General features: G+C 62.2%; 3 protein-coding genes across 3 annotated transcripts; 1 reads left to right on the plus strand and 2 right to left on the minus strand.

Moving 5' to 3' along the window:
* Nucleotides 1-457: 457 nt before the first annotated feature.
* Nucleotides 458-14,570, minus strand: CC2D1A (coiled-coil and C2 domain containing 1A). Its single transcript, XM_067314665.1, has 30 exons — nt 14,530-14,570; nt 13,762-13,849; nt 13,009-13,144; nt 12,647-12,756; nt 12,339-12,404; nt 11,879-12,016; nt 10,593-10,926; nt 10,389-10,513; nt 10,119-10,191; nt 9,665-9,763; nt 9,428-9,558; nt 9,252-9,324; nt 8,937-9,067; nt 8,624-8,759; nt 7,810-7,982; nt 7,267-7,389; nt 6,618-6,676; nt 5,693-5,809; nt 5,532-5,605; nt 4,873-4,931; nt 4,740-4,791; nt 4,329-4,428; nt 3,732-3,822; nt 3,249-3,380; nt 2,929-2,984; nt 1,707-1,773; nt 1,306-1,432; nt 1,161-1,237; nt 1,025-1,072; nt 458-921 (listed from the first exon to the last, which is right to left on the minus strand). The coding sequence occupies exons 2-30, from the start codon at nt 13,822-13,824 to the stop codon at nt 901-903; spliced, it is 2,991 nt and encodes a 996-aa protein (XP_067170766.1). The 5' UTR covers nt 13,825-13,849; nt 14,530-14,570; the 3' UTR covers nt 458-900.
* A 205-nt stretch (nt 14,571-14,775) lies between these two features.
* On the plus strand, nt 14,776-25,016 carry BRME1 (break repair meiotic recombinase recruitment factor 1). Its single transcript, XM_067314645.1, has 9 exons — nt 14,776-14,814; nt 15,492-15,534; nt 17,658-17,856; nt 18,037-18,112; nt 18,697-18,801; nt 19,087-20,517; nt 21,083-21,231; nt 21,874-21,966; nt 22,935-25,016. The coding sequence occupies exons 2-9, from the start codon at nt 15,504-15,506 to the stop codon at nt 23,080-23,082; spliced, it is 2,232 nt and encodes a 743-aa protein (XP_067170746.1). The 5' UTR covers nt 14,776-14,814; nt 15,492-15,503; the 3' UTR covers nt 23,083-25,016.
* On the minus strand, nt 23,364-25,622 carry NANOS3 (nanos C2HC-type zinc finger 3). Its single transcript, XM_067314589.1, has 2 exons — nt 25,313-25,622; nt 23,364-23,371 (listed from the first exon to the last, which is right to left on the minus strand). Exons 1-2 carry the CDS (start codon nt 25,620-25,622, stop codon nt 23,364-23,366), a joined length of 318 nt encoding a protein of 105 aa, XP_067170690.1.
* Between the last annotated feature and the right edge of the window lie 269 nt (nt 25,623-25,891).

Here is a 25,891-nt window from a genome sequence, read left to right on the forward strand (position 1 = left end):
ACGTGTCACCAACATGGGGCCACCACCAGCCCGGGGCCATATCACCAACATGGGGGCCACCACCAGCATGGGGATGAGTCACCAACATGGGGGCCACCACCAGCATGGGGTCCTCACAGGCCTGGGGACCGCCCCAGGGCCGGGGCTGTGTCACCAACATGGGGGCCACCACCAGGCCGGGGACACGTCACCAACCTGGGGACCGCCCTGGACCTGGGGACAGCCACCAGGCCAGAGCTGTGCCACCAGCCTGGAGATGTGTCACCGACCTGGGGTCATGCCAGTGGCCACTAATGGCCCGGGGACATGTCCCCAGGTGCGGGGACCTGCCGCGAGGCCCAGGGCCACCCCAGCGCCGGTGTCCCCGCGCCCTCGGGGATGGCCCAGAGGAGCGCAGGAAGGTTTAACGACGCCCGGCGCAGAGGCAGAACGAAGCTTCGCCAGCGAAACCCCCGGGTTCTTCTTAGAAACTTTATAATTTGTCTCTGAAAGCACAAAAGAAACCCGTGGGGGGGCGGGCGGCCCCGGCGGCCTGCTCCCGCGGCGGCTCCGGGAGCCAGGCACTTCGAGCAGCGGGAGCGGAGCCGGCCCTTTGGTTCGCGGGAAGGTCCCGGGGGGAGGGGGACGGGGGGACGAGCGGGATCCTGCGGCGCCGGAGCGGCCCCGGCGCGGAGGGACACGTGCAAAAAAAAACCGCGCGGGACCGGCTGCGGCTGCGGCTCCGGGGAGCGGGATCAGGGAGGAGAGAGGGAATAGCAGCGCTGATCCCGCGGGGCCTGGCCTCGGCCCCCCACCGGAGCCGGGGGCTCCCGGCCGCCGGCTGATTGTCGCAGCAGGGCCGGCTCCGGGCAGGAACGGGGCTGGAGCCGGGGCCCGGCGCTGGGGTGAGGCCGGTGCGGCTCATCGGCGCAGCTTCTGCAGCTGGAAGAGAAGACGGGAATGGTGGCGGCGCTGGGCTACGGGTCGGCGGAGAAGCCAAGCTCCAGCGAGGAGCCGGCGCTGAGCCCCTCGGGAATGCGCTTACCTCGCTCTCCACCAAATTCCTCTTGTAAAGAGCTTCCTTGGCCGCATCCTGCCAAGGGAAAGCGAGCGGTTGGGGGGGGAGCCAGCCCGATCCCAATCCCAATCCCGGTGCAATCCCCCGCTAGCCAAAGTCTTACCCGGTTGCCCTCAGTGCCCAGGCGCCGCGCCGTCTCCGTGTAGAGGTGCAGGTAGCGTTCCAGCTGCGCCAGGTACTCTAGGGAGAGGGAAGGGAGCTCAGGGCCGGCTCCGGATGGCTCCCGGCTCCCCCCGGCCGCCGCTCACCTTTCCGGAAGGCCGGCGCTCCGTGCTGCAGCTGCGCCCGCAGCCACTGGCTCCGCTGGAGCACGTCCTGGTACTGCTCCAGCACCTCGTTAGGGAGCTGCCGGTGAGCCTGCTTGTACACCAGCATCTACCAGAGAGAGCGACGGGATGTGGGCGCGCGGCACGGTGCAGCCGGGAGGAGCCGACACCGGGAACCGCGCTCCCGTCCGTCCCCAGCGGCGAGCGGAGGACACGGAGCGGGCGACACCATGAGCATGGCGGCACCGGCATCGGCACCTGCCTTAGCTCCGAGCCCAACGCCAGCGAGGCGCGAAGGTGCCCGCGGCTCCGGATTCCGGATGCGGGACACAGCTCCCCCCACCGCCCCAGCATGGCCACACGATCCGCAGGGAATCACTCACTTTCTTCTCCAGCTTCTCCCGGTCGAAGGCCAGCAGGTTCAGGCTGGGCAGCGTGCGGATGGGTTTGCTGCGAAGGGAGAAACCGCCGCGCGTGAGGCCCCGGGCAGGGGAGGCCGCTCCGGACGCGGCGCGGATGCCCGGCTCAGCCTGCTGCGGCCCCGACGGCAGACGCCACGGCTTCCCCCACGGCGCCCCGGCGGGAGCGAGGCTGCGCTCGCCCGGGGCTCTCCGGGGACGCCACGTACCGCCGGGCTCCGTCCTTCCCGAACGCCATCTGCCAGCTCAGGCTGCTCCGCGCGGAGCCTTCGCCGGCCCTTTACGCCGCTCGCTGGCCTCCCCTGCCGGCTCCGGCACCGGCTCGCTTCCGCTCTGCCTCCCGCCTTCCTCCTCACTCCTCTCCTGCGCGCTACCCCTGCCCTTCCTCCTCCTCCTCCTCCTCCTCCCAGCGCCCAAAGCAGGCACATCCCTGTCCCCTGGCTGACAGCCGGGCCATCGCATCTCTCGGTCCTGCCGAGAGTTTAATCCCTTCCAGGGCCACCCCGGCCCAAGCGGGCGCTTCCGGCATCCTTCCCGGCAAGGAAACCTTGCTGCCGGCCCAGCCTGCTCCCGGTTCGGGCCAAAAACGGGCGCCGTGCTCCCCGGGGAGCCTGCAGCACGCGGGGGCCCTAAGTGCCACGGTCGCCCTAAGCCTCGGCTCTTCCGCCACCGGTGGGAAGCAAATCTGCTCCGTGAAAGAGCTCCCGGGGCCGGAGAGGAGGAGGAGGAGAGGGTGCGGGCAGAGCCGGCCTGGCTACAGCACTGAGCAGATGGACGTTCTGGAAGGGAATCGCAGAGACGAGAGGCCGTAAACAGCAGCCGCCAGGAAGAAGCCGCATCCCTGTCCCAGCCGCCTGCGGCAAACTCGTCCCCTGTTATTACGTGCTCTAAGCAGAGACATTCCCAGCTCCCTGCCTTGATTCCCCCTGTTGTGCCGCAGGGATAACGGTGATCCCCGAAATGACTTATTGCAGGGGAAGCGCGGAGCGGAGAGAAACCCTGGGGAGGATATTCAGCGCGCTCTTGACCCTGGCGTGTCCCGGCCGCGGTGCCAGCGAGCCGAACGAGCGCCTCCGCACGCAGCCATCCCGGACGCGAGCGGCACCGACGCCTTCTCCCCACGGCAGCCGGGGCAGGAGCGCCGCCTCCTCGCGGCCTCCAGCGCGGCAGAGCCGGCGGCACCTACCTGTTGCCCACGTCCTTTATCGGAGCGATGGCCGGTCTGGGTTTGGGGACGGCGACCTGCGAGGGGGAGGCAGCAGATTTTAGGATGCTGCTGCTTCACCTAGGTGCTGCGAAGCAGCGCGCAAGGCTCACTGAAAGGACGGGGGGGGGTCCGAGGCCGTGCAAAAGGGGAATTTTAGTCCGGGTTGTGCCAACGGAGCGAGACGGAGGGGACCCCGCTGGCCTCCGGGAGCTGCTGCTCCGCTCTTCCCGCCCTCGCGGCTTCCGCTTTCGTCCCCCGCCGCCGCCGGGAGGCGAGGGAGGCCGAGCCACGGCCCTTACCGGCGGCATGCTGCTGGGGTTGATGACCAGCCACCTCTCTGTCCTCGTCTCCAGCTGCTGGGAGCTCAGGGGCTCCCGTATCCGTACGATCACTTCCAGCTTCCCCCCTGTGGGGCGGCGGCCGTCCAGCAGCTAGGCAGCAAGGGAGCGGAGCGGAGAGAAGGAAAAAAACAGTTAAAAACCAGAGACGGAGCCCTGGGAGCGAGCAGAGGAGAAGCCGGCAGAGCCCCGAATGCCAGTCTTGGGTGTGCTGAGTTCAGTCCGGACTCAGCCCGCCTCGGGACGCCCCTCCAGAGCGCGCCGCCCGCTCAGCACGGTTTGGGAAGTCGTTGTCCGTTTCGGTACGAAGCAGAGCAGCCGCGCCGGGGGCCGTGCCGAGGCCAGCCCGCGACGCCGAGGGCGAGGAGCGAGCCCAAGGCCGGGCGCTGGGAGTCTGCTACGACAAGAGGGCGGCCCCAGGTGAATGCGCCCCAGGCTCCTCACCTCCACGATCTCCCGGACCTCGCAAGTGGTCTCCAGGGCCTCGAGCTTCAGCTGGGCCGTGCCGACGATGCGGTCCGTCTTGAACAAGCCCCTGGGAGAAAGGGGAGACAGGGAGCACGTGAAACCAGAGCGCTCCCACCCTGGGCGGCCTCTCCTCTCCCTTCTTTTTCCTCCTGGGAGCTGCTTAGCTCAGGAAACTCCCCCAAATCGGGGCCCATCAGCCCGCATCCTGCACTAGCAGGGGGGAAAGCCCAGGTCGCAGCGCCGGGCACCCAGCAGGGGTGCGGAAAAGGGGGTTAAAACAACCCCCCGCGCCGGGCAGCACTGGAAAACGCACGCTCTCGCTTCTCCCAGCGCAGCCCAGCCCGTTTCAGGAAGCGAGCCGGGCAGCGAGCTGGTGGCGGCGGAGCCGATCAACGCCGGCGCTCGGCTGCCCGCGCTTATCGCGCCCACAAAGGCCGCGTGACCTTCTCAGCTGCGCCCCGATACTCCCGAGCTCGCGGGAGAGGAGAAAACAAGCCGGTTCCGCTCGGCTGCTGGAGGCCGGGTGACGTTTAGAGGCGCCGCTCCGTCCCCGCCGGGTCCCGGCGCGCTCACCCTTTGTGCGCCACCTCGAACTTGATGCCTTTGGCCTGGATGATCCGCTTGAGCCCGCGGTGGCCTCGGTTAATGTACAGCTTGAACTGCTCGTTGAATTCTGCCGGGGGAAGCAAGAGCAGAGCACGGCGTCAGCGCGAGGCCAGCGCGGCGCCTCCCGCACAACGCGAGCCAGGCGCAGATCCGCACCGAACGCCCTAGCAATTCCCGACGCCAGACCTCCGAGCTCACAAGCGCGGACCCCGCCCGATGGGCTCAGGGCAATCCAAGGCGCTTTATCCCTTGGGGTAAAACTCCTTCTTGCCTACGGGGGGGTAACACAACACCCCCAGACATTCGCACATCAGCTGATCCGTGGTAACAAGATCCCGGGTATCGGCATCCTCCCCACCTCTCCGGAAGGGCATTTACCAGGAGAGTCCGTGTTTTTGATCACGTTGGTCTTGTCCTTTTGAGCCTCCTCCTGCGAAGGCGAGGGAGGGAGGGTGATGCCGCGTCCCCCCAGCGCACCCCCGGAGCGCCTCGCAGATGGGCACGGACTTACCGCGTTGGGATAGGGGAACTCGAAGCGCACAAACGCATCCAGGTCGTTGGGAGCCACACCTTGAACAGGGACAAGCCAGGAACGCCTCGCCGGCGGCCCTCGCAACCCACCGCGGGTCATGGCGGCGCGGAAATCCCGGCTCCCACACCCCCTTTGGACCCCTGCTCCGTCCCTGAGGAGCCGCGGCCAGCAGCGGCAGCCGGTTCTCCTCCTTACGGAGGCCGCTTGGCATAACGGCACGCTGGCGCCGTTGCTACCCATGTCCTCACCGCTCCCCGCGGGGTTTGCGTATGGGAACAGCCAGGGAAAAGCAACAAAACGTTAATGACTGCTGGTGCTGGGCCCAGCACTCTCTGGGGCATTTTAATGGGAGATAATTAAAAAAAAAAAAGGCGGTTGTCAGCGGGCACCTGGCGCGGCGAGGGGGGAGCAGACCAACCCCAGCGGCGCTCTCGTCCCCGGCACCGCGCTACGAAGAGGAGCCCAAGCCGTTATCCTCGGCTGCGACCCTGGCCGAGAGCTGCCACGCGGCGCCTGCGGCTCCGGAGCTGCTGCGACCCCGCGGAGCGGTCTCGGCTACAGCCGCCTCCGCAGTTTTGGTGAACCGGCATTGACAGACCTCTTTTTCCCTAGGGGATGAAGGCCTGTTCCCCTCTCACCTGGTGGAGCCGGGAGATTGATCCCCTTCACTACAGACAGCACCATGTCGTTGCTGTTCAGTTCAGGGAAGATTCTTCGAACAAAGCAGAGGAATCTCTTATGAATAACCTGCCTTCCCTTCCCGGCACCCCGGGAAGCGGTGCTCCGTCCGGGAACCTACTTGATGACGTTGAAGGTCCTCTGCTCGTAGTGGTACTTGGGCAGAGGGAAGCCTCTGGCGTGGGCCTGCTTCAGGATCTCCATGTTCTGCTTGCAGTCCTCAGCCATCTTCTCGAACCTGGAGGGAAAGGCGGGAGCGGCCCCCAGGTTATTCCGGACGGCAGCTTATGGCAGTGCCCGTGGCTTCCCCCGGACCGCAGCGAGGCATGCGCCTTCCTGCCTCGGGAAGCGATCCTGCCCTCTCCCCATCCAGAGCGCCCCAGCGCTGGGATCCAGAAAGTCGCAGTCGCGACTACAGCGTTGGAAATCCCCAGGGAAGACGACGCAAACCGAGAGAGACCTGACACCGGCGTGTAGAAGACGGCACGGCGTCTGCTGCCGCTGGCTTCTTTCCTCGCTGAAACTCTGAGGCTCAGGAAAAGCCGCCAAGTTTTAGCTCATATTTCCCCCCCTCCCCACAAACTGATCTAAAACTGAATCCCGGCAGATAAAAAGCAGCAGCCCCTGCGCCCTCCGCCCGAGCAGCCATGCCGAGCAGAGCGGCCCCTTCCCGGCCGCAGCTGCCCCGCGCAGCGAGAAACCCTCTCCCCGGCAGAGCTGCGAGGGGGGATTCGAGGCAGCCGGAACAGAATTACCCACGTGTGAATTCAGCCAGGACCCCGGGCTTGGGAGAAACGCCGTGGGGTCGTTAATCCATCTGCTCTGCCTTACAACCGAGAGGAGCAACTGGCCGTGGCGCCTCCCCAGTAACGCGGAAATCGGCAGCCGCCCCACGCCACGCACCGCCGTTTAGGAAGGGGAAAGCACGCAGCTTCCTAAGCGGAGCGCCGTGGGAGGAGCGCTGCGGGCCGCGCTCCGCGCAGCGGGATGAACGCGAAGCGCTCGGTGCCAGGAGCGGCGGCGCACGCTCCTGCCGGAGCACTCACTTGGTCGTCTCCGCGATGTTCCCCAGGTGAGTGAACTGCTTGGAGTAATTCATGCACATCTGGGACGAGGGAGACGGAGAGGGGACGGTTACGGCATCCTGCTCTCCAGCGCCATCCCATCCCGAGGACCTCGCGGCGCTTCCATGGAGCGCTGAGAGCTCCTCGGAGCTGCTCACCCCTCCGCAGCCCTAACGCAGGGTCGGCCTGACCCAGCTCCTCCTGGACGCGTTCGTACACGGGATTTTCGCATTTTCACTTTCCCAAGCAATTTACTTGCCTTGAGCTACCTCCTTTCCCATCAGGAAACCCTTCCTCAGGTCTGACCTCCCTCACGCCGAGTTTAAAGCCGCGATTTCTCACCCTTCGCAAGGGAAGCTGCTTGTTTCCTGCCTCCTTGCTACGCTGCCTTCCTCGCGCAGGGCGAGGAAGAGCCCGCCAGTTCTCCCCCCCTTCATCCCGAGGCCCCGCGCTTCCCACAGTCCCCACATCGCGCCCTGCCCCTCTGGTGCTCGATGTCTCCCCAGATTTGCCCAAAAGCAGCCTGTTTTCCTGCCGTGAGTTTTAGGTCTCCCAGGGCCCGGCTGAGGAGAGGGGAATAAGGCGGCGGAGGAGCCCGGGAAACGCCGCGCGGTCGCTCCAAGCCCTCTACCTCGTGCTGCTGCCTGATCAGCTTCATGAGCTCCAGGTACTGGCTGGCCGCCTCCGGGGAGATGGCAACGCCCCGACGCTGCACCAGCACAAAGTCTTCCTTGTTCACCGGGGCTTCGGGCACCTGCGAAGGAAGGAAGGAAGGAAGGCGTCGGATACGCCAGCGGCGACGGGAGGAAAACTCCTCGCTCACCCAGGACCGCCTCCCCACATCGCGCGATGTCCGGGCACCCGCAGAGGAAATAGTTTATCCAGGGCCGTGCGGCGAGTCGCTACCGGAGCTCTCCCAGCACCGGCGGAGAGGCTGGCGCTCCCGAGCCCGGCGCAAGGGGAGCGGCGGCTCAGCCGTAAGCCCCGCGACGCCACGTCCCCGACGAGGGGCTCCGCATCCATCCCCGAACCTCGAGAGCCCAGGCCGGCGCGCACCTGGGGCCGCAGCTCAAAAGCGAGCGGGGACCCAGGAGCGTCGGCGACGAGTCCCGGGAAACCGCGCGGCCGGGGGCGGAACGAGCGCCAGGCCGCAGGCACGGCGGGAACCGCTCACTTTGGTTATGTCCACGGGGAGGCCGTTCTGCGACGCCTCTATCATGGGGTCGAGCCCCTTGGCCTGGCGCAGGAACAGCTTCGCCCCCTCGATGTCGTTCTTCTGCTTGGCTCGCAGCGCGGCCTGCATCAGCTGCTTCTTCCTGCCCTCCAGGAAGGCCAGCTGCTGCTGGGCTGCAAGAGGGAGGGAAACGACAGGAGGATCCCGAGCGGCCGACAGAAAGCTCGGAGCAGCCCCCTGGGATCAAGGCAGGAGGTGCCAGAGGGTCCCTGGGCTGCAAAAGCTGTGGCCGGAGCTGGCACGGGTCTACAGAGCCCTCAAACAGGCAAAGAGATTCTTAAAATGAGGTTGCCCGGATCGGACGCGCTCCGAGGACCCCCTGGTTCCCCGCCCGGGCTGTTTTCTGCAGCCTGTCCCGGGCTGAGGGCCTCCGGGAGGCGACGCGGGCCCGAAGCGGGGAGCAGCTCGTTAAAACACAGCCAGGCGTTGGCACATCCTGCTCCCGGAAGCTCCAGCAACGGAGAGTCCAACTTCCCCGGGCAAAGCATCCTGGCGTTTGCCTTCCCTTCCCATTAGGAAGTTCCCCCCCTGCAAAGTCTCCCCTCTTCTCACGATTTCCTGCCCAATCCCTCCGCCTGCGAAAGGCTCCTTCGCACCTTTGAGGGCTGCTCCCGCGCGTCCCTCAGCTCTTTCCTCCGTTAAGTCACCCCCGTCCTCCCGCTGCCCGCTCGGAGCGCCGAGCACGCCGGGAGCATCCCGGCGGCTCCAGCCTCCCCGAGGACGGAGCAGGGATCCGAGCTGGGGAGCCGGGTACCTTTCGTGGTGGTTTTGGGGGCCGGTTTGGCCACTCCCGCGGAATTTGCCGCCGAGGACGCTCGCGGGGGCTGCTGCGGCTGCTGCTTGGGCTGGGAGGCGGCGGCCGTTCTCGTCGGAGCGGGGCGGGGAGCGGGCTGCAGCCAAAAACAGGCAGAGAAGGCGTCAGAGGAGGCTGCGAAGAGGAAGAGGAGGGTAACCGGCACCCAGCGGACACGGCGCGGGCAGGCGGAGCCCTCTCCCGTCCCCGTTTTGGCTTTCTACGGCAGCCGGGGGGGAGGCGGCCAGGGGGTCCCCAGCCCGCAAAACCCAACCTTCTTCGTCTCCTCGGCCTCCTCCTCGTTGTCTCGGACCTCCTGGCTGGCCAGTTTCATGGCGGTCTCCAGCACTCCCGCGATGCTCTGGTCTCCAGACGGCGCCTCCACGCCCTGGATGGGCTGGAAGCCTGGCAAAGGGGGAAGCGAGACGAAAGCGGGGAAGCCGGGGGCGTCAGCGAGGCCGGGCTGCGGCAGTCCGCGATCGCTTAGCCCGGGCTGAATTTTGGATCGAATCTTCCTCTCCGACACGCGCACGGTTTTTAAAAAATGGACCCAAAAACCACCTGCCGCCATTCCAGACTGGGAAAATACCTGGCGGAACGGGCAGCTCCGAGAAATCCACCGTCTTCCCTGCTTTGTGAGCCCGGATGGCGTCTTGGTATTGCTGGAAGAGACAGGCAAGCCTGAGAACGGCCGCTCTCGTGGCACGCGCGCCGGCAGCACCCTGCCCGGGGTCCCGGAGCCCCCGGAGCACGCGGTGCCCTCACCTTCACGATGCGCTCGTGCATTCTGGCCTTCCGATCGTCCCCTTTGCTCTTGGCCTGCGCCGCCGCCGTTTTGTACCTCTCCATCCTCTGCTGCAGAGCTTCCAGCGCGTCCCGAGGGGGAGGAGGGACGTCTGCTCCAGGGAGAGCGGGAGAAACGCTCCAATTACGTCTCTAACTTCCCTTTCCTCAGAGGGCAGCCAGAGGCTGGAGAACCGGCGCAGCTCCCTGGGCTCGTACCTGCCGCGGGAGAGGCCGGTTTCGCTTCGGGCGCGACCGCCGGCGTCGGCGCAGCAGGCTGCTGCCGGCCAGGCGACAGCAGCTCCTTGGGCAGCTGGTCTGGGGAAAGAAAGGGAGGAATCGGTCGGTCCGCAAGCGAGCGGCGAGGCATTCGCTAGGAACGGGGTACATTGGAGCGGCCCTTTGGAAGGAGCCCGGCGCCCCGCAGCAACGCCCCTGCCATTTGCCGGCGCCTTCTGAACTCGGGAACGGCTGCCCTTCCGGAGGCGCGCCGAAAGGTGAAGGCCGAGCGGGGAGCCGGACCCAGGAGCCCCCCCTTCCGGAGGGGTCCCCAGCCCAAGCGTCGGCGCTTCCAGCCAGGGCAGGTCGCAGCCGGACAAGGCGGCTCCTTCGTGGCACCGCCGGCTCGGAGCGGAGGCTCCCCGCAGCTCTTCGGCGGCGTTTCCCTTCTTACTGGGAGGAGGGGGCACGCTGCTCGGATCCACCGGCTGGCCCTTCCCCAAAGCTTCCAGCAGGGAGTCAAAGCTCTGCAAAAGCACCAGAGAAAGATCAGAATTCTCGCTTTTTTTTAATAAACATCTCATTGCACGTTTTGCAGACTGCTCCTGCCAGCCAGATTTACCCTTGTTTTACCACAAAAACCAAAACAGGGGGCGGTTTGCTTAATATTTCATGGGGAGGAGAAATGCCGGCCTCGCTGGCTGCCCCGGGACGCCCCACGCACCTTGGCGACGCGGTAGTATTTCGTGGCCATCTCCAGGTTTCCCTGCTGCTTCGCGTGCAGGGCTGCCAGCTTGTATTCCCGCTGCCGGCCCTGCAGCAGCGCCGCGGCGCCGGCTCCGCCGGGACCTGGGGGGCAGAGCGGGCAGTCGCTAGGCTTGGGGCGGGCTTCCCCCCTGCCGCGAGGAGGGACAAGGCAAGGCCTCACCTGAACGAGGAGGCGGCGAGGCAGAAACCGCGTTTTTCTCTGGAGAACCGACGGGCAAAGCAGGGCCGGGCAAGACCTGAGGCTTTGGGAGAACAGGAGGCGGCTGCGACTTCGGTAGGGGCTTGGGGGCAGAGGCAACAGGCGGCTGCGCAGGAGGCGGCGTCGGCGGCGAGCCGGGGCTTGCGGCGGGCGCGGAGCTGTGGGGGGACGACACTGCTGCCGTAGGGGACGGCTGCTGGGAGCTCGCGCTCTTCCCCAGAGCCACCGGCGGCGGGATTTCCTCCTCGTCGATCTTCTTTCCCTTCCTCACGGAGGCCAGCATGTCCTCTAGTGTCTGGAAAGAAGGCGCGCGCAGAGAAAACCATCATCAGCTTCCGATCTTTCTCCATCTCGGCTGTGAGAAGAGAAACTTTGGAATTTGCCAGGGCTGCAGCAAAGCCCCCGAGGTGGGAAAAACCCAGAATCTGCTTAAAAACAACAGCCAACCGTGGCCTGAAACATGGCGAAGGGGCTCCCTGATCGGGAAGCCGTTCCCTAACTGCGCAAGTTCCTCACTTTCCCATATTTCCGGAGAACGGAGAGCACCTTGAGCCGCGTACCTGCTTTGGAAGAGCAGTGCCACGCTCCCCCAGCCTGCGGGACAAAATCCGAGGGAAAGAGGGAGGTCTGCCCTTGACAGCACAGAGGTGCACGAAAAACTTTAACGTGGCAGAAAAGACTTCGGCAAGGTAGAAATTGGCCCCCCAGAAAAACCCCAAACAAAACAGGCTGGTGCTCAAAATTAAAAACCAAAAGTCCTCAGACTCTTCGCAGGGTTTAAGCGACCACAAGGAATCAGGAATGTGAGGCTGTGTTTTAGCCAAAAGCCAAGCCTGCAGCAGGATAAGGCGATCAGGGCCATGCCGGAGACCTCTGTGCGTAACGGGGTCTCGGAGACAGCTCCAGCACAGGCCGCGGCATCCACTCGTTCCTCAGGTTACGTTATCGCCCACAATTAGGCACCGAAATCAGAACGACACGATTTTCCAAGAAGTCTGAGTAAATTCTACTTCCGTTTGAAGCAGCGGGAGCTGGAAGCGCTCACCACCGCGGGGGAAAAAACCTGCCTTAACGCAGATGTAAGCGCAAACTCCTGGAGCGTGGAAACGCTGGCCGTGCTCAGCGGTGAACTCAGCACCAAGCGGGTTTCGCTTCATTAGAGATTAAGCACGAAAGTCTTGTCTCCGGCGCCCGCGGGAGCGGCGGTTCGCGAGCCGCCGGCCGGCAGGGCGCTCTTTGGGGCTCACCTTGAGGCCTCTCTCGTAGCGGCGCACTTTGGAGCCGTCTCCGGCCTGCCTGGCGTTGGCGACGGCCGTTCTGTACATGTCCGCCCTCTCCGCCAGCACGGACTCGACGCTGCCGAGCTCGGGAGGCGCTTCGCCCACCTGCAGGAGCCCAAAGCAGGAGGCGGCTGAGCTACGGGACAACGGCAGAGCATCCGGGCTTCCTCGCGGCCGATAGCCGCTCGGATCCGGGGCTCGGAGCGGACGCAGCTGCTCGGCCCTTTGCTTTTTTTACAAGCTCGGGTCGAAACAGCTCTAGCGCAGCTGCAGTATCTGATCTCCGTCTCCTTGTTTTCCACCATGCTTTTGCGCAACGGATTCGCGTTTACTCGCCAGGGAGATCCAACAGACGCCGCTGCGGACGTAGAAGTGCTCCGACACCAGGAGCAGCAGAGGAAGCAAAGCGGAAAGACGAGTTTCCTACCTTTGCAGCCGGTGCGGGGGCATCTGCACTCTCCTCCTCTTCGCCAAGCACTTCCTGGAGCTCTGCCTACGAGCAGGAATTCCGTTAATGATAAACCGGGACCAAAAATCTCTTTCGGAGAAAATACGTGCCATTAATCCCAAAGCGGGTAGAGCAAGGAAAAGCTAATACGGGGGAGGGATATAAGGGCTAAGGAACAGCCAGGGCACAGGGATGCTCTCCCCAAACCCCTCCCAAATCCCGCGCAGGACACCGATCGGCGGGGAACAAACCGCCAGACCTCCCGTAGCGCCCAGAGCCCTTTATACCATGAGATCATCTTCGTCTTCCAGATCTTCCTCATCGTCTCCCTCCTCTTCATCCAGGTCCTTCATGCAGAGAGCAGCCATTCTCTCGATCGCTTCCATTGGCAAGGGCGCTGGAGAGGGAGAAGTCCGGTGTTTGCGTCCCGCAACCGCTTCCTACCCCAGCTTAGGCCCGTGCCCGGGAAGCCGAGGAAAGCCAGGCCGGGCAGCGAGTCCGGCCCGGAGGGACCCGCGAACTCGTCAGGCAGGAAACGAACCACTGTGGGTTGTTTTCCAGGCGGCACATCGTTAACTAGCCAAGGAAATTCACGGCAGACGGGCCCCCCCGTGCGGATATACTCTTCCCACGAGGTCGCGCCGCTTACTTTTCCCCTTGGGTTTTCCTTTCGGATCAGGCTGGCCTCCCACAATAGCCAGCAGCTCTGCCTCCAGCTCGGCCGCGTCGTCCCCAGCGTCGTTCACCATCATCCCCTCCGGAGAGAAGCCCATGAGCAAAGGCACCTGCGGGGGAGAAACAGCAGCTGCCCCGAGGGATCCCAGCAAAGGAGGCGGCGATGCCCGGCTGGCCCGTGGGAAGGGCGGGATCGGCCCGGATCCTCAGGGATCAGACTCGAGCAAGGACAACGCGTCCCACGGTTCAGGACCGGCCTGCCACACCCTGCGAGCTCGACGACGCGCGAGGCCGCGCGCTGACAGAGCTGATGATCCGACTTATAAAAGCAAACGAAGCCCAGAAGACGGGCGACGAGGATACAGGCAGCTCGGTTCTCCCAGCGGCTCCGCAGCGGAGCCCCGCGCCTGGAACGACCGCCATCACTACGAACGAGGAAGCCGCAGCCGGCACCTGCTTAAGGGAAGAACTGCCCAGTTTAAGCAAAATCCCGCCGGAGACTGCAGCTGCTTGGATCTGAGTCTTGCATAACGCACGCCCCAGCTTCCCTGTGCGGAGGGTGCGGCCAGGACGCCTCAGGTTTCCCTGCGGTTGTTTAAAGGATCTTTCCGCCCGTGACCTCTCCCTCCTAGGCAGGCGGAGGCGTAACTGCAGGTGCGCGCCCTGCTTCGGCGCCAGGGCCCGGAGCAGGCTGAGGAGGGGGGCCGGGAGGCGACCCCGGACGTACCTGCCTGCCGGCGGCAGTGCCGCCACGTCCCGGCGGTGGAGGCGGCCTCCTGGTTTTGCTCATTTCTCCTTTCCTCCTTCAGACAGAGCTGGAGGGAAGCGGCGCGTGAGGGGGGTGCCGGGTGCGAGGGGGCCGCTCGGGTGCCGTCCCCGCGCCCCAGCACCCTCTGGGGACGGACTCAGCCCCCCCATTTCCAGCCACCCTTCGGGCTCAGCCCCCCACAGAGCCCTCTCCCTTCATCTTACGGGACTTTCTTTGCCCTCCAGCCCTGCACAACCACAGGGCCTCCCCTGCAAGTGCCCCAGGGGGCTGCCTCCTGGCACCCAGAGCCCTTATCCCCACCCCAAACCCCTCTATCACCCCCCAAAGCCTCCTTACAACCCCTCAAAGCCTCCCTATAACCCCCCAAAGCCACCTATAAGCTCCCTAAGCCCCTCTATAAGCCCCCCAAACCTCCCTATAAGCCCCCCAAACCTCCCTATTGGCCCCCAACCCCTCTCCAACCCCCTCAAACCCCTCTATAGCCCCTCTATAACCTCCCCTACAACCCCTTCCCCACAGGCTCCCCCTCCCCAGAGCCCCCCACAAGGCCCCGCTGCCCTCACACAGACCCCAGTCCCCTGCGCCCCCCACACCCTCCCCACCAATGACACCCCCAGCAGCCCCCACCCCGGCTCTGCCCGCTCCTCAGGGCCTCCGGCCCCGCCGGGAGCCCCCCGGTACCGGCGGCTTTGCCGGCGCCGGGCCCCTCCGCCCTCACGCACTCACTTCCAGCTCCGCCGGGGCGGCTGTCAACAACACGCCGCGCTTTGCGGCGCCGCTGTCGCAAAAAGCCCCCTTCCCTTTGCGCTTTGCGACGCTCCCTTCCCCTCCCCGCCCCCGGCCTTTTCGGCGCCGCTAAGCGAGGCGGCGGAGCAACATGGCCGCCGTCCCCCGTGTGTGTGTGGGAGACTACAACTCCCAGCATCCCCTGCGCGCTGCGGGAGCATGCGCGTGGGAAGGTGAGCAGGGGCTGAAGGAAAAGGCGGGAAAAGCCGTTGGCGTCGCCCTGAGGTGAAGGGGGGGGGGGGGGGCGGCGGCGGCGGCGATGGCGCATCCCCCTGAGGGGGGGCGGGGGGGGGAAATTCCTCGCCTTTCCCCTCCTTTCCCCTCGAGTCTGGAGGCTGCGGGGGGCCGAGAGCAGCGCCCCGATGCCTCGAGGCCCTCTCTGCGAGGAGAAGGGCGGCTGGCAAGTGAGCCCCCGGTCCCCGAGCTGGCCATTCCGCCCTGTGGCGAGGGGCTGCGGGCGGCCGACGCGTGCCACTGCGGCGCGGTGACGCGGGGGGCTGCCTCAGCGAGCCCAGCGCTCTTCCACATCCCCGCTCGTTCCTTGTCGATAAGGCGCTAGCGCCCTGATTAAAAAAGGCCAGGGTGCAGCCCGGGGTCTGCAGCGCCCCGGCTGGATGCTTTCGGCTCTTTGGAGAGTGTACGATGGGGGCTTTGCAGGTGCGGGTGGGCCTAAAATCCTCCCCGCGCGTTAACCTGCTTGTGGGAAGAGTGTGGTTAAAGGGGGAGGTGCTGGGACAACTGGACAGTGTCACTGGCGTTTTCCATCTCAGGCACTGCAAAAAGGGGTTTGCCAGAGCGATGCATGATCCCGTTACGGAAAACTTCAACGCTGAAGGCAAAATGCTCTTTGGAGGTGCTATAGGGCCGATAGTTGAGTGTTCTTATCTGTTTTTCCCACTCAGGAGAGCAGTAAGATGAGCAAAAGGAAGAATGGCCAAGGACCAGGTAACAACACGAGCTCGCGCCTCCTTCACTGCTACACGTGGGCAGTGTTTGACAGATGCCAGCGTCCCCTTGCAAGGAGGCGGTCTAGCTGTCAAGGAGCCTAACCAAATGATTTCAAGTCTCACTCGTTATACTTGGTAATAAGCGAGAGATTGCACGTCTAAAAATACCCAGGCGCCTAATTATTATGCGGATGCTGCAACTGCAAACAGTTCCCCACGTGTGAGCAAACTGACATCTAATGTCGCCTGTAAACTCTTACCTTTCCCACACCTGTTTCACCAAAGTCCCCCCCCCCGGGCTGCTCTCTGTATTTCCACGGTTTGCTGGTGCCTGCTACAAAAACACCTACGTATAACGCTTTCTAAGCGGCTTTTATCTAAACGCAGCAAAGCGCCTCCCAAACGTCACTTCAGCTCACTACAGCTCCGAGGAAAACACGGGTTAGGGGTAGCCCCCTGTTTCGCAGATGGAAAAACCGAAGCGCCTCCCCCCTAGCTGTTGACAAAGCAGGGACCGGCGCCCGCTAACTGCCCCTGCCTCGCGCGGCCGCTCCCGTCACTTTGCTTTGCTTTGCCGAGCTGTTCCAATAAGCGCTGCGCGGTGACACACGCAGCTTTGCGCCAGGCCTCCCTCCGAGACCGCAGGAGCTCATCTGTCGCGTAGCAAACCCCATTTCTCCCCGTTTTGGAACAGAAGAGGCGCCGTTTGCGTTGTGCGGTCCCGCTGTCTCTCTTGATTGCGGTTATTCTTCCTCCGCAGCATCTCAGGAGGGACCCTGGCACGGTGCCTCTTAGCGCGGCGGGTAATAAAGGGACTAGATTTGACGAGCTTTTCAAGCGGGATGCGCAATCCGTGATTCTTTGCCAACGGGCCTCTTCTCCCCCCCTCCCCACCTACCTCAGCAGCCTTTGAGGGATCCCTAAGTGCGGCAGCTTTAAAAATCAAGGCACAGCGGGACAAGGCCGCGCGAAACGCGGCCTAGAATCGGCGAGGGCTGCTCGAGCCTTTCCGCCTTGGTGGGGAGGAAAGGAGGAAGGTGCTTCGAAGGGGCCTGGCAGCGCCTGAACTTCGCCCTTGCCGGGGCACGAATTTCGGCGCAAACACCCCGCTAACAGGCCGCAAAGGCTCCTATTCCGTTCATCCTGCGTTGCGCCACTGTGCGGAAGCGGAGAGTCGAGGCGAAAGGTGCATCCAGAGGCCGATAAAACAGGTCTGTGCTTCTGTATTTGAAGGATAATTTTTAAGGCTGTCTACAAAACTGCTTTAGGCACAGCTTCCTCCCCCGAGCAGGGCTTGACTAATCCCCCCAGACACTGGGTTTTGTCCGATTATACTGCACGGCACCGGCAGGGAGCAATCTGTGCTGCACCGCTCTTGGGTCGGCGCAGGGTCGCTAGTGCTTCGGCTGGCAGCGTTCAGATGAGATGTTGCATCTCATTTAGCACCGCCTTTGATTAAGAAAATACTGTTTTATCCTAGAAAAGAGCGCTGGAGTTCGACCACTGTAATTAACTTTGAGCGCTGGCAGCACGCTCGAAGCCTCCTGCGCACAAAACACGCGAGGCCGCCCCGTCGTGCGGGGGCCGCGGTAATGCAGGGTTTCTTCGGATTTCTCGCTTCCGTTTTAATTTCTGTCTCTCTCCGTCAAAGCACCAGCCAGAGTCCTGCGCAGTGGCAGACGCCTGCGGCCTCGGGGTCAGAACGAACCTTCGGGCGATTACTACTGACAAAGACAAAATCTTCCTCATCTGCTAGGGGTGTTTTCATTCTTAAAAGCCAGGTTAACGTTTTACGAAGGCGCCCGTGCCCCGGTGCCCCCGCCAAAGTCAGAACTTACCAGGAGTTAGGGACAGGCCTCGTGTTGCTAGCGGGTTTTAAAAGCTTCCTTAGTTCAAGTGTTTTCATAGGATTTAGCGACAGGAACGAATGCCGAGCCTGCGCGGGCGGCCTGTCGCCACGGTGGATAGTGCTTTAAGCTTCAGACGTTTTTTTTCATGGGGTTTGATAAAATTGCTGCTGCTACGCGGCAGTTCACCAAACAGCTCGACAACCCTGCGTCCCCGTTCTAGTCACGCTTAGGGCCAAGGCTGTTTACTAACGACTTTTTCCCCTAAAAGCAGGAGACAGCGAGTGCCAAGTTTCCGAAGCGAAAAGAAGTTTTAGGGAAGATCCTGAGGGGACAGAAGGCTTAGACGCAACAGGACAGGCTGAAATCACGGATTCCAAAGGAGAACCAAAGCCAGCCATGGGAGAGGCGGAGGAACGGGAAGAGAAGGACCAGGGAAGCACCGAAAGCTCGGAAGCAAACTCGCCAGCAAGGTAACCGAGTTTGCGCCGCGCAACTTGGAAATCACCAGGACGCGAGTCCGTGGGTGACGCAACCCGCAGCGCTCGTGCCCTGCGGAACAGGGACGCAGCCCCCATCGGGGCGATCATCCCTTACCGAGGACAACGCGTCCCCGCGAGCTAAAGCGCACGTTACTGCGTTCTCTCTAATAGCTCCAGCGGCGACGGAAAGGCAGCTGCCATGGAGGGAAGTCAGCCGAGGCAGTTCACCTCCGTTTCTTCATCTCAGGTAAGCCTGCTCGGAAGCTCCTGCTCGGAAGCTCCTGCCCGTAGCAGCGCATTGCACTGCGACCTCCTCGATAGCGTCGAAGCCCGCAGCCGGCCAGAAATTCCTTCCGCGGCAGAGCTAGGTTTTGCCTTTGCGTCGCCGTTTTTCCTCTGGGGGCAAATCCACTGGAGCTGCTTGATTGCTGCCACTGTAGCTCCCTCAAATCTACGCTCCGGGGCACGCGGCAGCATTGCCAACGTTTCTGGAAGGATCACGTGAGAAAAAAATTGCACCTGGAAAGAGCGGGTTTAACTGAAACCCCGCTTTCATTGCGAAACCGAAGTGCGTTATTAAAACGTACCTAATTCCAACTGTTGCTGCAGTGTAAAATAATGCATTTCAAACACGCACAATCTGCATTGCCCGGAATTTTAAGTGTTCGGCTTGTTCTCTGTTACACAGAGAAAGCCCGTACGCGCGGCTTCGGGCTCGGCGCAGCGTCGTAGGCTTCTCGGGGACGGTTCGCGGGGCGGTGGGGTTACAGAGGCGGAGGATCGCTCGGGCCCCCGGGGAGCAGCTGCTCTTTACGCTCATCACCATTGTAGAATTCAGCGGGGAAGTTTGTGCCAGTCTTCACAAAGCCGAAGGAGGCTTCGGCGGAGAAACGGAGGCGACACAGCGGCGTCGCTCCGAGGAGTCGAACGGAGCAGGTAAAACGGTGCATCCCAGTTAACCATCTTCCTATGCACAGGGATTTTTTAATAAACTGTACGATTTAGAGCTACTTCTTGCTGTGCTGCAGAGCGGAGCTGTGAGACCTTCCGGCTTTGTCGCACCCTGCCGCATAAACGTGGCTTTCGTTAGAGCTCTGGTGGTTCCTGTACAGTGTTTGGTGTTTGTACAAAATGGAGTCAGCGCTGCAGTTTATTAAAAAAAACAAACCAGAAGTGGCTGTTTTTTAAGGCATTAATGATGCATTCACCTTATTATTTCAGGAAGGAATAGACTGTAACCCCCAACGTACGGATACCAGTCCGGAACGGAAGCCACCAGCGGCAGCTACCCAGGAAGCCAGGTCTCAGGCAGAGGCACCTGAGCAGGCAAATTTAATTGCGGTCAACAGGGAAGAGGATCGTTCCGGGGCAACTCTGGAGTGTCAGGGGAGTGTTTGCGAGGAGCTGGACAAACCCCAGACTTGCCACAGAACGGAGAATATTAGCGACGATCCTGAGACTAATTTAGAGCTGCCGGAACAACAGGGAGAGGGGGCAGCGTGCCGTTTACAAGAAGCCCCCTGTGAAAACCCCTCGCTGATCGAAGCCCCTTCTGTGTTTCCCGGTGTTCCGGATCAGAGCGCTGGCAGCTCTCCGGGCGGGAGCCTCTCGGGAGAGTTGCCCGAACGTCACCGTGAGGAGGAATTAAACAGTGACGACCAAGCCGAGGGCCGAGGCAGAGCCGATCACGGCGAGGCCCTGCTGCGCGCGCCCGGTGGAAGCGCAGAACAGAGTAAACCTGACGCCGCGTCGCGCGGCTGGGTTAAGGACGAAGGCAGCGGGGAAGACGTCAACGGGGAACAGCAGAGCGCGACTGAAACGGAAGGTAAAACCGACACGACGGAAAACACAACTGGATCTTCGTTAAAAGGTACCGCCGCAGCCGAGGAGAACGACTCCCCTGCTCGGGAGCCTGCCGAAAATCAGAGCGTTAGTCCGGTTTGCCCGGAAGCCGAGAGCGTGAGTCACCTCCCGAGCTGCGGTACCTCGCTGCCTGCGACTTCTTGCCAGGGAGACGCTGACAGGGGCAGAGGAGAGGCAGAAGAGGGGGGAATTCCACCTCCAGGGACCAGCTCAGCGTCCGAACCCAATTCAGCTGTCCCCATTCCTGGGGCTTCCGTGCGGAAACAAGAAGATCTTCCAGAGGAACGGAAAGAAAATGGAAGCGAGAAAGCGAGACCTAGCAAAGAGCACTCGGGGCTCAGCGCAGGCGAGCCCGGTCTCGAGGGGCTCGGAGAGGAACCTCCAAGCACAGGCGTCCCCCAGGGAGAGATCCGAATCCTGGGGGCGGAAGGGAAGGCTGCTCCCTGCTCGCGCGCCCCCCGGCTCGGCGGGGAGAACGCCAAAGACACGGCGCTCGCGGGAGAAACCGCGGAGCCCGTTCCCTCGGGAAGCGCTCTCCCCGCTAGCCGTGCTCCCGCGCAACTGGAGAAAGAAGGAGCGACGGCCGGCTGCGCTGAAAAACCCGACGCTAATTCGGGTGATGGGAAACGCCCTTCCGCAGCAGACGGGGATTCGCCCGCAGACACGGACCCCGAGGACAAAACCTGCTCGACGGCGGGAGACGAACCGTCCCGCGAATTAGCGTTGCTGCCTGACGGCCATTTGCAGGCTGACCTTAAAGACAGCGGCCTCGCGATTGCACCGCAGCAGGTAACCTGGCTCGCTCGGGACCGTCGCGTTAACGTTAAACATAAGCACCCGTTTTCGGGCGACGTTGCAGGAGAGCAGCGTTCGCGGCGCATCTGGCCAAACGCGCCAGTCACACGGGCACCGCGGTGGTCTGACCCGTCCTTCCGGAAAAGCCCCAAATGCGCATTTTGGCCATACTTTCCCCAAAACGCCCAAAGCAGCAGTGTGGGAATAACCCGAAGGGGGCCAAAAAAACCCAACCAAACAACCCCCCCCCCACCTTGTGCTGCCATTTTAGGCCGCCCAGCTCGAAACCCCTTCGCACTGGAGCTGCCTACGCCCCTTCTGTTCCTTAATGCGGAACTGTCTCGTCAAAGCCCTGCTCGTCACCACCGCTAATTACCCTCGGAAGACGCCCTGGTGCCACGCTAGGAATGCGTATGGATGCACCTGCAAGCTAGGCTAGATTTGCTCCCTGCTCACTTGAACCCGGCCGGGGATCGACTCCTCCCTGGAACCGGTTCTTGGCAGTTCCGTTGCTGAACGCATGTTTCCATTTTCCTATTAACTTCTTCCCCCCACCCAGCCATTTTCTGCCGACAGCAAAGGTGACCCTTCCGTGCCCGAAAGGGAACCGTGCGCCGAAGGGGGACAAAGCCACTGCGAAAACGGTTTTGGTGACAAAAACACAGTTCTGGTCGCTGACCTACGCGACCCAGACGAACCGCAGCCCAGGTAGGCCGATTTGTGACCCTGTCACGCTCTTTCACAGACACAGGGGCCGAGACGTCTGGGCGGTCCTATGCACAGGATACATCCGCAGACAGTGTAACAAGAGCGGAGACTTGCACTTTGCCCCCTTACAATTCCCCTCTGGTTTTAGGTGGAGGCCTTGTTTTCCATAATGATGAGTAAAGTCATGGGGGTGTCACCGAAATTGGGAGTATTTGGCAATTTGGGGCGGGGGGGGTTAAGGGATCCCTTCTCACGTAGGGTGCTGTAATCGTTAGGGTGTTGTTTCCTAACAAAATAGCAAACCCGAGGAACTTCATGTCCGGAATGATATGCGCTAGACGAACCCCGCTGCACGGCTGCTGCGAGCAAGCAGCAACGTTCTGCAGCATCTGATAGACTTGAAAAGTAAGAACGGGATCTAAGCGGAAGCAGATGCTCGCTCCACGAAACGTACCTGGTTGGCATCCAGGCGTTTTCAGATACGTTACGCTATCACGGAAAGGAACCTTAGAAGGGAGCTAAATCCCACGTGAATAAATACAAGGGACTCTGGGGAAGAATAAAGCCATTATTTGAAGTAAGAGGGGGCCGAGTTGGCTATTGGAAACCTCCTAATTCTCCCTCCCTTTTTCTTTTCGTTAGCGCTGAGGTGACGGAGGGGATTCACGAGCCCTCCCAGAAGGAAGATGCCACGGATGTTGTCTGCGGTCTGATTGCTGAGCTCTCTAATCTCAAGTAAGAACGCACCGCGCGCCGGGGAGGGGACGCGGCGCCGGCTGGCCCGGCTGCGGCCACCGAGGAAGCAGGGGAAGCAGCATGGTCCGGGCCGTTCTTAAACGCAAGGCTTTAAAAATAGCGGTTTTCTGCCTGCAGGCCTCCCTTTAGCCCTAAATAACTGCAAATTGAGGCGTTTCAGGTGGATGCTGCAAACAAACGTGTCGTCTCGCACCACTCACCTTGTGGCCCGGCCTTGCCGCCTTCCTTGTCCGCAGCGCAGTTCCTTTCCCACCCGAAGTAAAGGCTTTTCATCTTCTCTAGGGAAGAGACAAACAGATAAAGCAAACCACGGTTTTAACACAAGTTAAAGTCTGTGAAGGAAATCACCATTCGTTCGCTTGTTGCTCCACGTTTACTAATTTACCTGCGTTTCACGAGCTTTTGTTGAAACGCAGTTTTTGGCTAGCAGAGAACGCCCCCCCCCCCCCCCGAGTAGTTTACACGGCAAAGACAAGAGGGAAGGATTCCACTTGTAGAGCTTGAGTCTCCTTGGGAATTTGAATGAAGTAAGTGGGTAAACAAGCCGTAAAATTTAAAAAACAAAATCTTTGGAGCGGGGGTTCGTTAAGGAGTTAAGGTCAGTCCCTGCAGCAGGCTCCTCCTCAGCCTCTTTCTTTGCCCGGTTTACCTGTTTGCACCTACTTAATCCAAATTCTTTGTAAGCATTTGGAAGAAAAGCTCTTTCTGCAAAGTCCCCCCTGACGGACTTCCCGTTCACTCAAAGGCCAGTCGCCAATGGAAGGAAATTGCCTTAGGAATTCTGTGGCTTCCCGACAAGCCACACATGAACGAACAGCACTGTCCGCGCAAAGCTTTTAAATAAATATATATTTATACTGTCCGTTGTGAATGTGTACGTGTGTGTATGTGTGTGTATACGTATGGTTTGTTATTAACGTGAAACACACCGTTCTCGTTCCTTGCAGTCGCCTGATAATGAGCGCGCACAGGGACCTGGAGTCCCTGAAGAGGCTGAAGTACCGAAAAAGCAGGAGATCGGGCAAGTTCCCCCCTCACCCTCCCAGGGGGGCTCCGACCAGTTTGACCACCAGGAGAAAACGGAAGGACCCGTAGGACTGCGCAGGAGCCAGGCAACAGCTTGCTTTAACAGTTTATTAACACAACAGCAGAACAGCATTTCAACAGAATAACCAAAAAATGGCAAATAAAACAACTTTGTATGTGTAACATATAAAATTTCTTTTGGTTAAAACAAAAGTCTTGCAGATGTGCCCTTTTCTTCAGGGAAAAGACGGTTCTGAGCTACTCGCCCGCTTGACGCTGCCGGTGAGTTACTGACCCTCGTCACCCTCCCTCGGACCCGAGCGGGAGAACAGCCGGGTCTTCGGGGCTAGTCAAGCCGCTGTGAAACCACCCGGAAACGGGCAAAACGGCCGCAACGGGCCGCTCCCCCCGGGGCCCCAGTTCTGCTGACACTCGTTCAGCGGAGGGGAGCGAGGCGCAACCGCCCGACGAGGGGCATCGGGCCGAGGGCGCGCGCGTCCCCACGCTGGCGGGCGCCCCGCCGCTTAGCCGCGCTCGCGCAGCCTTTGGGGGCGAGCGAGCAGATTTTTCGGTGCCCAAAAACCGCTTTTTAAAACCCAACTGAACCACAACTCAGAACTCCTGTCTGAACCAAACAATAAGCTCCGCTGCTCCAGCCGCCCCTTCTCCTCGGCCTTGCTGCTGCTCCGGTGTGGCTTCTCCGGCGGGCGGCGGACGAAGGCCGGAGCAGCCACCTGGAACGCTCCTCCGAAGCCAAAGCGCCCACGGCACCACATGGGGAGGAAGGCAACCTCCAGCATCATCCTCGAGGAAGCGCCCGACGCAGTCTGCCTGCTTCCCGGCGCTCTTCCTCCCTCGCCTGCTTCCAGCATCCTTCGCAGCCGCCGGAGCCGGGAGCAGCCAGGAGGCTCCTTGGAAGCGGAGGTGGAAAGGCGGCCGCTGGCTCAGCGCTGCCCCCGCCGCAGCGGCAGGTCTCGGCGCTCGCTGCCTTTGAACGCCGCGGGGAGCCGCCGCCGCCAGCGCAGCGGGTCCGGGGGGGCCCGAACCCGCCGCGGGGGGGGCCCGAACCCGCCGCCGGCAGCGGAGCCGCGAGCGCAGCCGGGGCCCCGGCAAGTCCCGTGCGCCGCCGCCGCCGCCGCCTCGGCGGCTCCGCGTCGCTCGCAGCCGCTTCGGGGCTGCTGCCGCCGCCGGCGAGTTTGAAAAAAAACAGGAAAAAAAAAAAAAAAATCCCGTTGCAGATGTTCAAGCGGGTGAAATTAAGAAAAAGGAAAAAAAAAATCCCGTTGCAGATGTTCAAGCGGGTGAGTTTGAAAAAAAAAAAACAGAAAAAAAATCCCGTTGCAGATGTTCAAGCGGGTGAGTTAAGAAAACAAAACAAAACAAAACCCATCACAGATGCTCGGGGCAGGAGTTTAAAAAAAAAAAGAATCCCATCAAATCCCGTTGCAGATGCTCAAGGGGAGCAGGTGAGTTAAAAAAAGAAAAAATCCCATAAAACCCCATTGCAGGCGATCGGGGGGGTTAAAAAAAAGTAAAATCCCGTAAAATCCCATTGCAGGCGCTCAGGGGGGCAAGTTAAAAAAAAACCCAACTCATTGCAGGCGCTCGCGGGGGGTGAGTTAAAAGAGAAAAATCCCATAAAAATCCCATTGCAGGCGCTCGGGGGGGTTAAAAAAAGAAGAATCCCATAAAACCCCATTGCAGGCGCTCGGGGGGGGTGAGTTAAAAGAGAAAAATCCCATAAAAACCCCATTGCAGGCGCTCGGGGGGGGGGGCGAGTTAAAAAGAAGAAAAACTCATTGCAGGCGCTCGGGAGGGGTGAGTTAAAAAAGAAAAAATCCCATAAAACCCCATTGCGGACACTCAGGGGGGGCGAGTTTAAAAAAACCAACAACTCATTGCAGGCGCTCGGGGGGGTGAGTTAAAAAAGAAAAATCCCATAAAACCCCATTGCGGACACTCGGGGGGGCGAGTTAAAAAAACCCCAAACAACTCATTGCAGGCCCTCGGGGGGGGGATTTAAAAAAAAAAGAAAAAACATCTCATTAAACCCCATTGCCGATGCTCGGGGGGGGGGTTAAAAAAAAAAAGAAAACTCATTAAACCCCATTGCCGATGCTCGGGGGGTGCGGAGGGGGGGGCGCGGAGGCTCCCACCCGTGGGGCGCGGGGCGGGGGGGGGTCCCTAGCGGTGTCGCGGCTGGAAGCGTCGCGGCACCGCCATGCGCCGTCCCTGGGGCGCGGCGCCCCCCCCGACCCCCCCCCCCTGCCCCTGCCCCTGCCCCTGCCCCTGCCCTTGCCGCCCCCCCCCGCGGCGGCGGTGGAGGTGAAGCAGCGGTAAACGGAGATGTAGCCGGGGCGCGTGAGCGGGCAGAAGCGCCGCGTGTGCGCGCCGTCCTCCGTGGCCCCGCACTGCGGACACACGTAGTTGCGCAGCACCGGGCACTCGACGCGGCCGCCGGGGCCGCGCAGGTTGTGCGCCGTGTAGATGTGCCGCGCTTCGCCGTTCTGCTTGCAGAAAACGCACAGCGACGGCCGCGGCGCCGGAGCCCGAGCGGCCGCCCGCAGCCCCGCCAGCACCGCCGCCAGGCCCAGGTAGTCCCGCCACATGTCGAAAACGGGGAAAGGCTCCGTGCGCGACGCCCCGCAAAAGCCCCTCGCACCCGCCGCTCTTGCGCCGACGCCCCGGGGCCGCCCCGTCTGCATCGCGCCGCGCCGCGCCGTCGCCGCCACCGCCGCCACCGTCGCCACCCGGCGCCTTCGGCGGGAGCGCTGGGAAAAAGCACCCAAACCCAGCAGGGGAAAAAAAAAAAAGGAAAGGAGGGGAGGGGGGAAGGGCCCCGCCCCCGCCCTGCCCCCGCCCTGCCCTGCCCTGCCCC

Source organism: Apteryx mantelli, chromosome 36, assembly GCF_036417845.1.
Source record: "Apteryx mantelli isolate bAptMan1 chromosome 36, bAptMan1.hap1, whole genome shotgun sequence".
NCBI classification, from domain to species: Eukaryota; Metazoa; Chordata; class Aves; order Apterygiformes; family Apterygidae; genus Apteryx; species Apteryx mantelli.

What these genes read in the sequence shown, in the direction of transcription:
- CC2D1A (XM_067314665.1), bottom strand. Translation starts at nt 13,824, where the DNA reads ATGAGCAAAACCAGGAGGCCGCCTCCACCGCCGGGACGTGGCGGCACT. An exon ending in GCACTGCCGCCGGCAGGCAG is followed by an intron (nt 13,145 to 13,761) that starts GTACGTCCGGGG and finishes TCTCCCCCGCAG; the next exon opens with GTGCCTTTGCTCATGGGCTT. An exon ending in AATACTACCGCGTCGCCAAG is followed by an intron (nt 10,192 to 10,388) that starts GTGCGTGGGGCG and finishes GTGCTTTTGCAG; the next exon opens with AGCTTTGACTCCCTGCTGGA.
- BRME1 (XM_067314645.1), top strand. Translation starts at nt 15,504, where the DNA reads ATGAGCAAAAGGAAGAATGGCCAAGGACCAG. An exon ending in GAAGCAAACTCGCCAGCAAG is followed by an intron (nt 17,857 to 18,036) that starts GTAACCGAGTTT and finishes TCTCTCTAATAG; the next exon opens with CTCCAGCGGCGACGGAAAGG. An exon ending in CCTCCGTTTCTTCATCTCAG is followed by an intron (nt 18,113 to 18,696) that starts GTAAGCCTGCTC and finishes TCACCATTGTAG; the next exon opens with AATTCAGCGGGGAAGTTTGT.
- NANOS3 (XM_067314589.1), bottom strand. Translation starts at nt 25,622, where the DNA reads ATGTGGCGGGACTACCTGGGCCTGGCGGCGGTGCTGGCGGGGCTGCGG.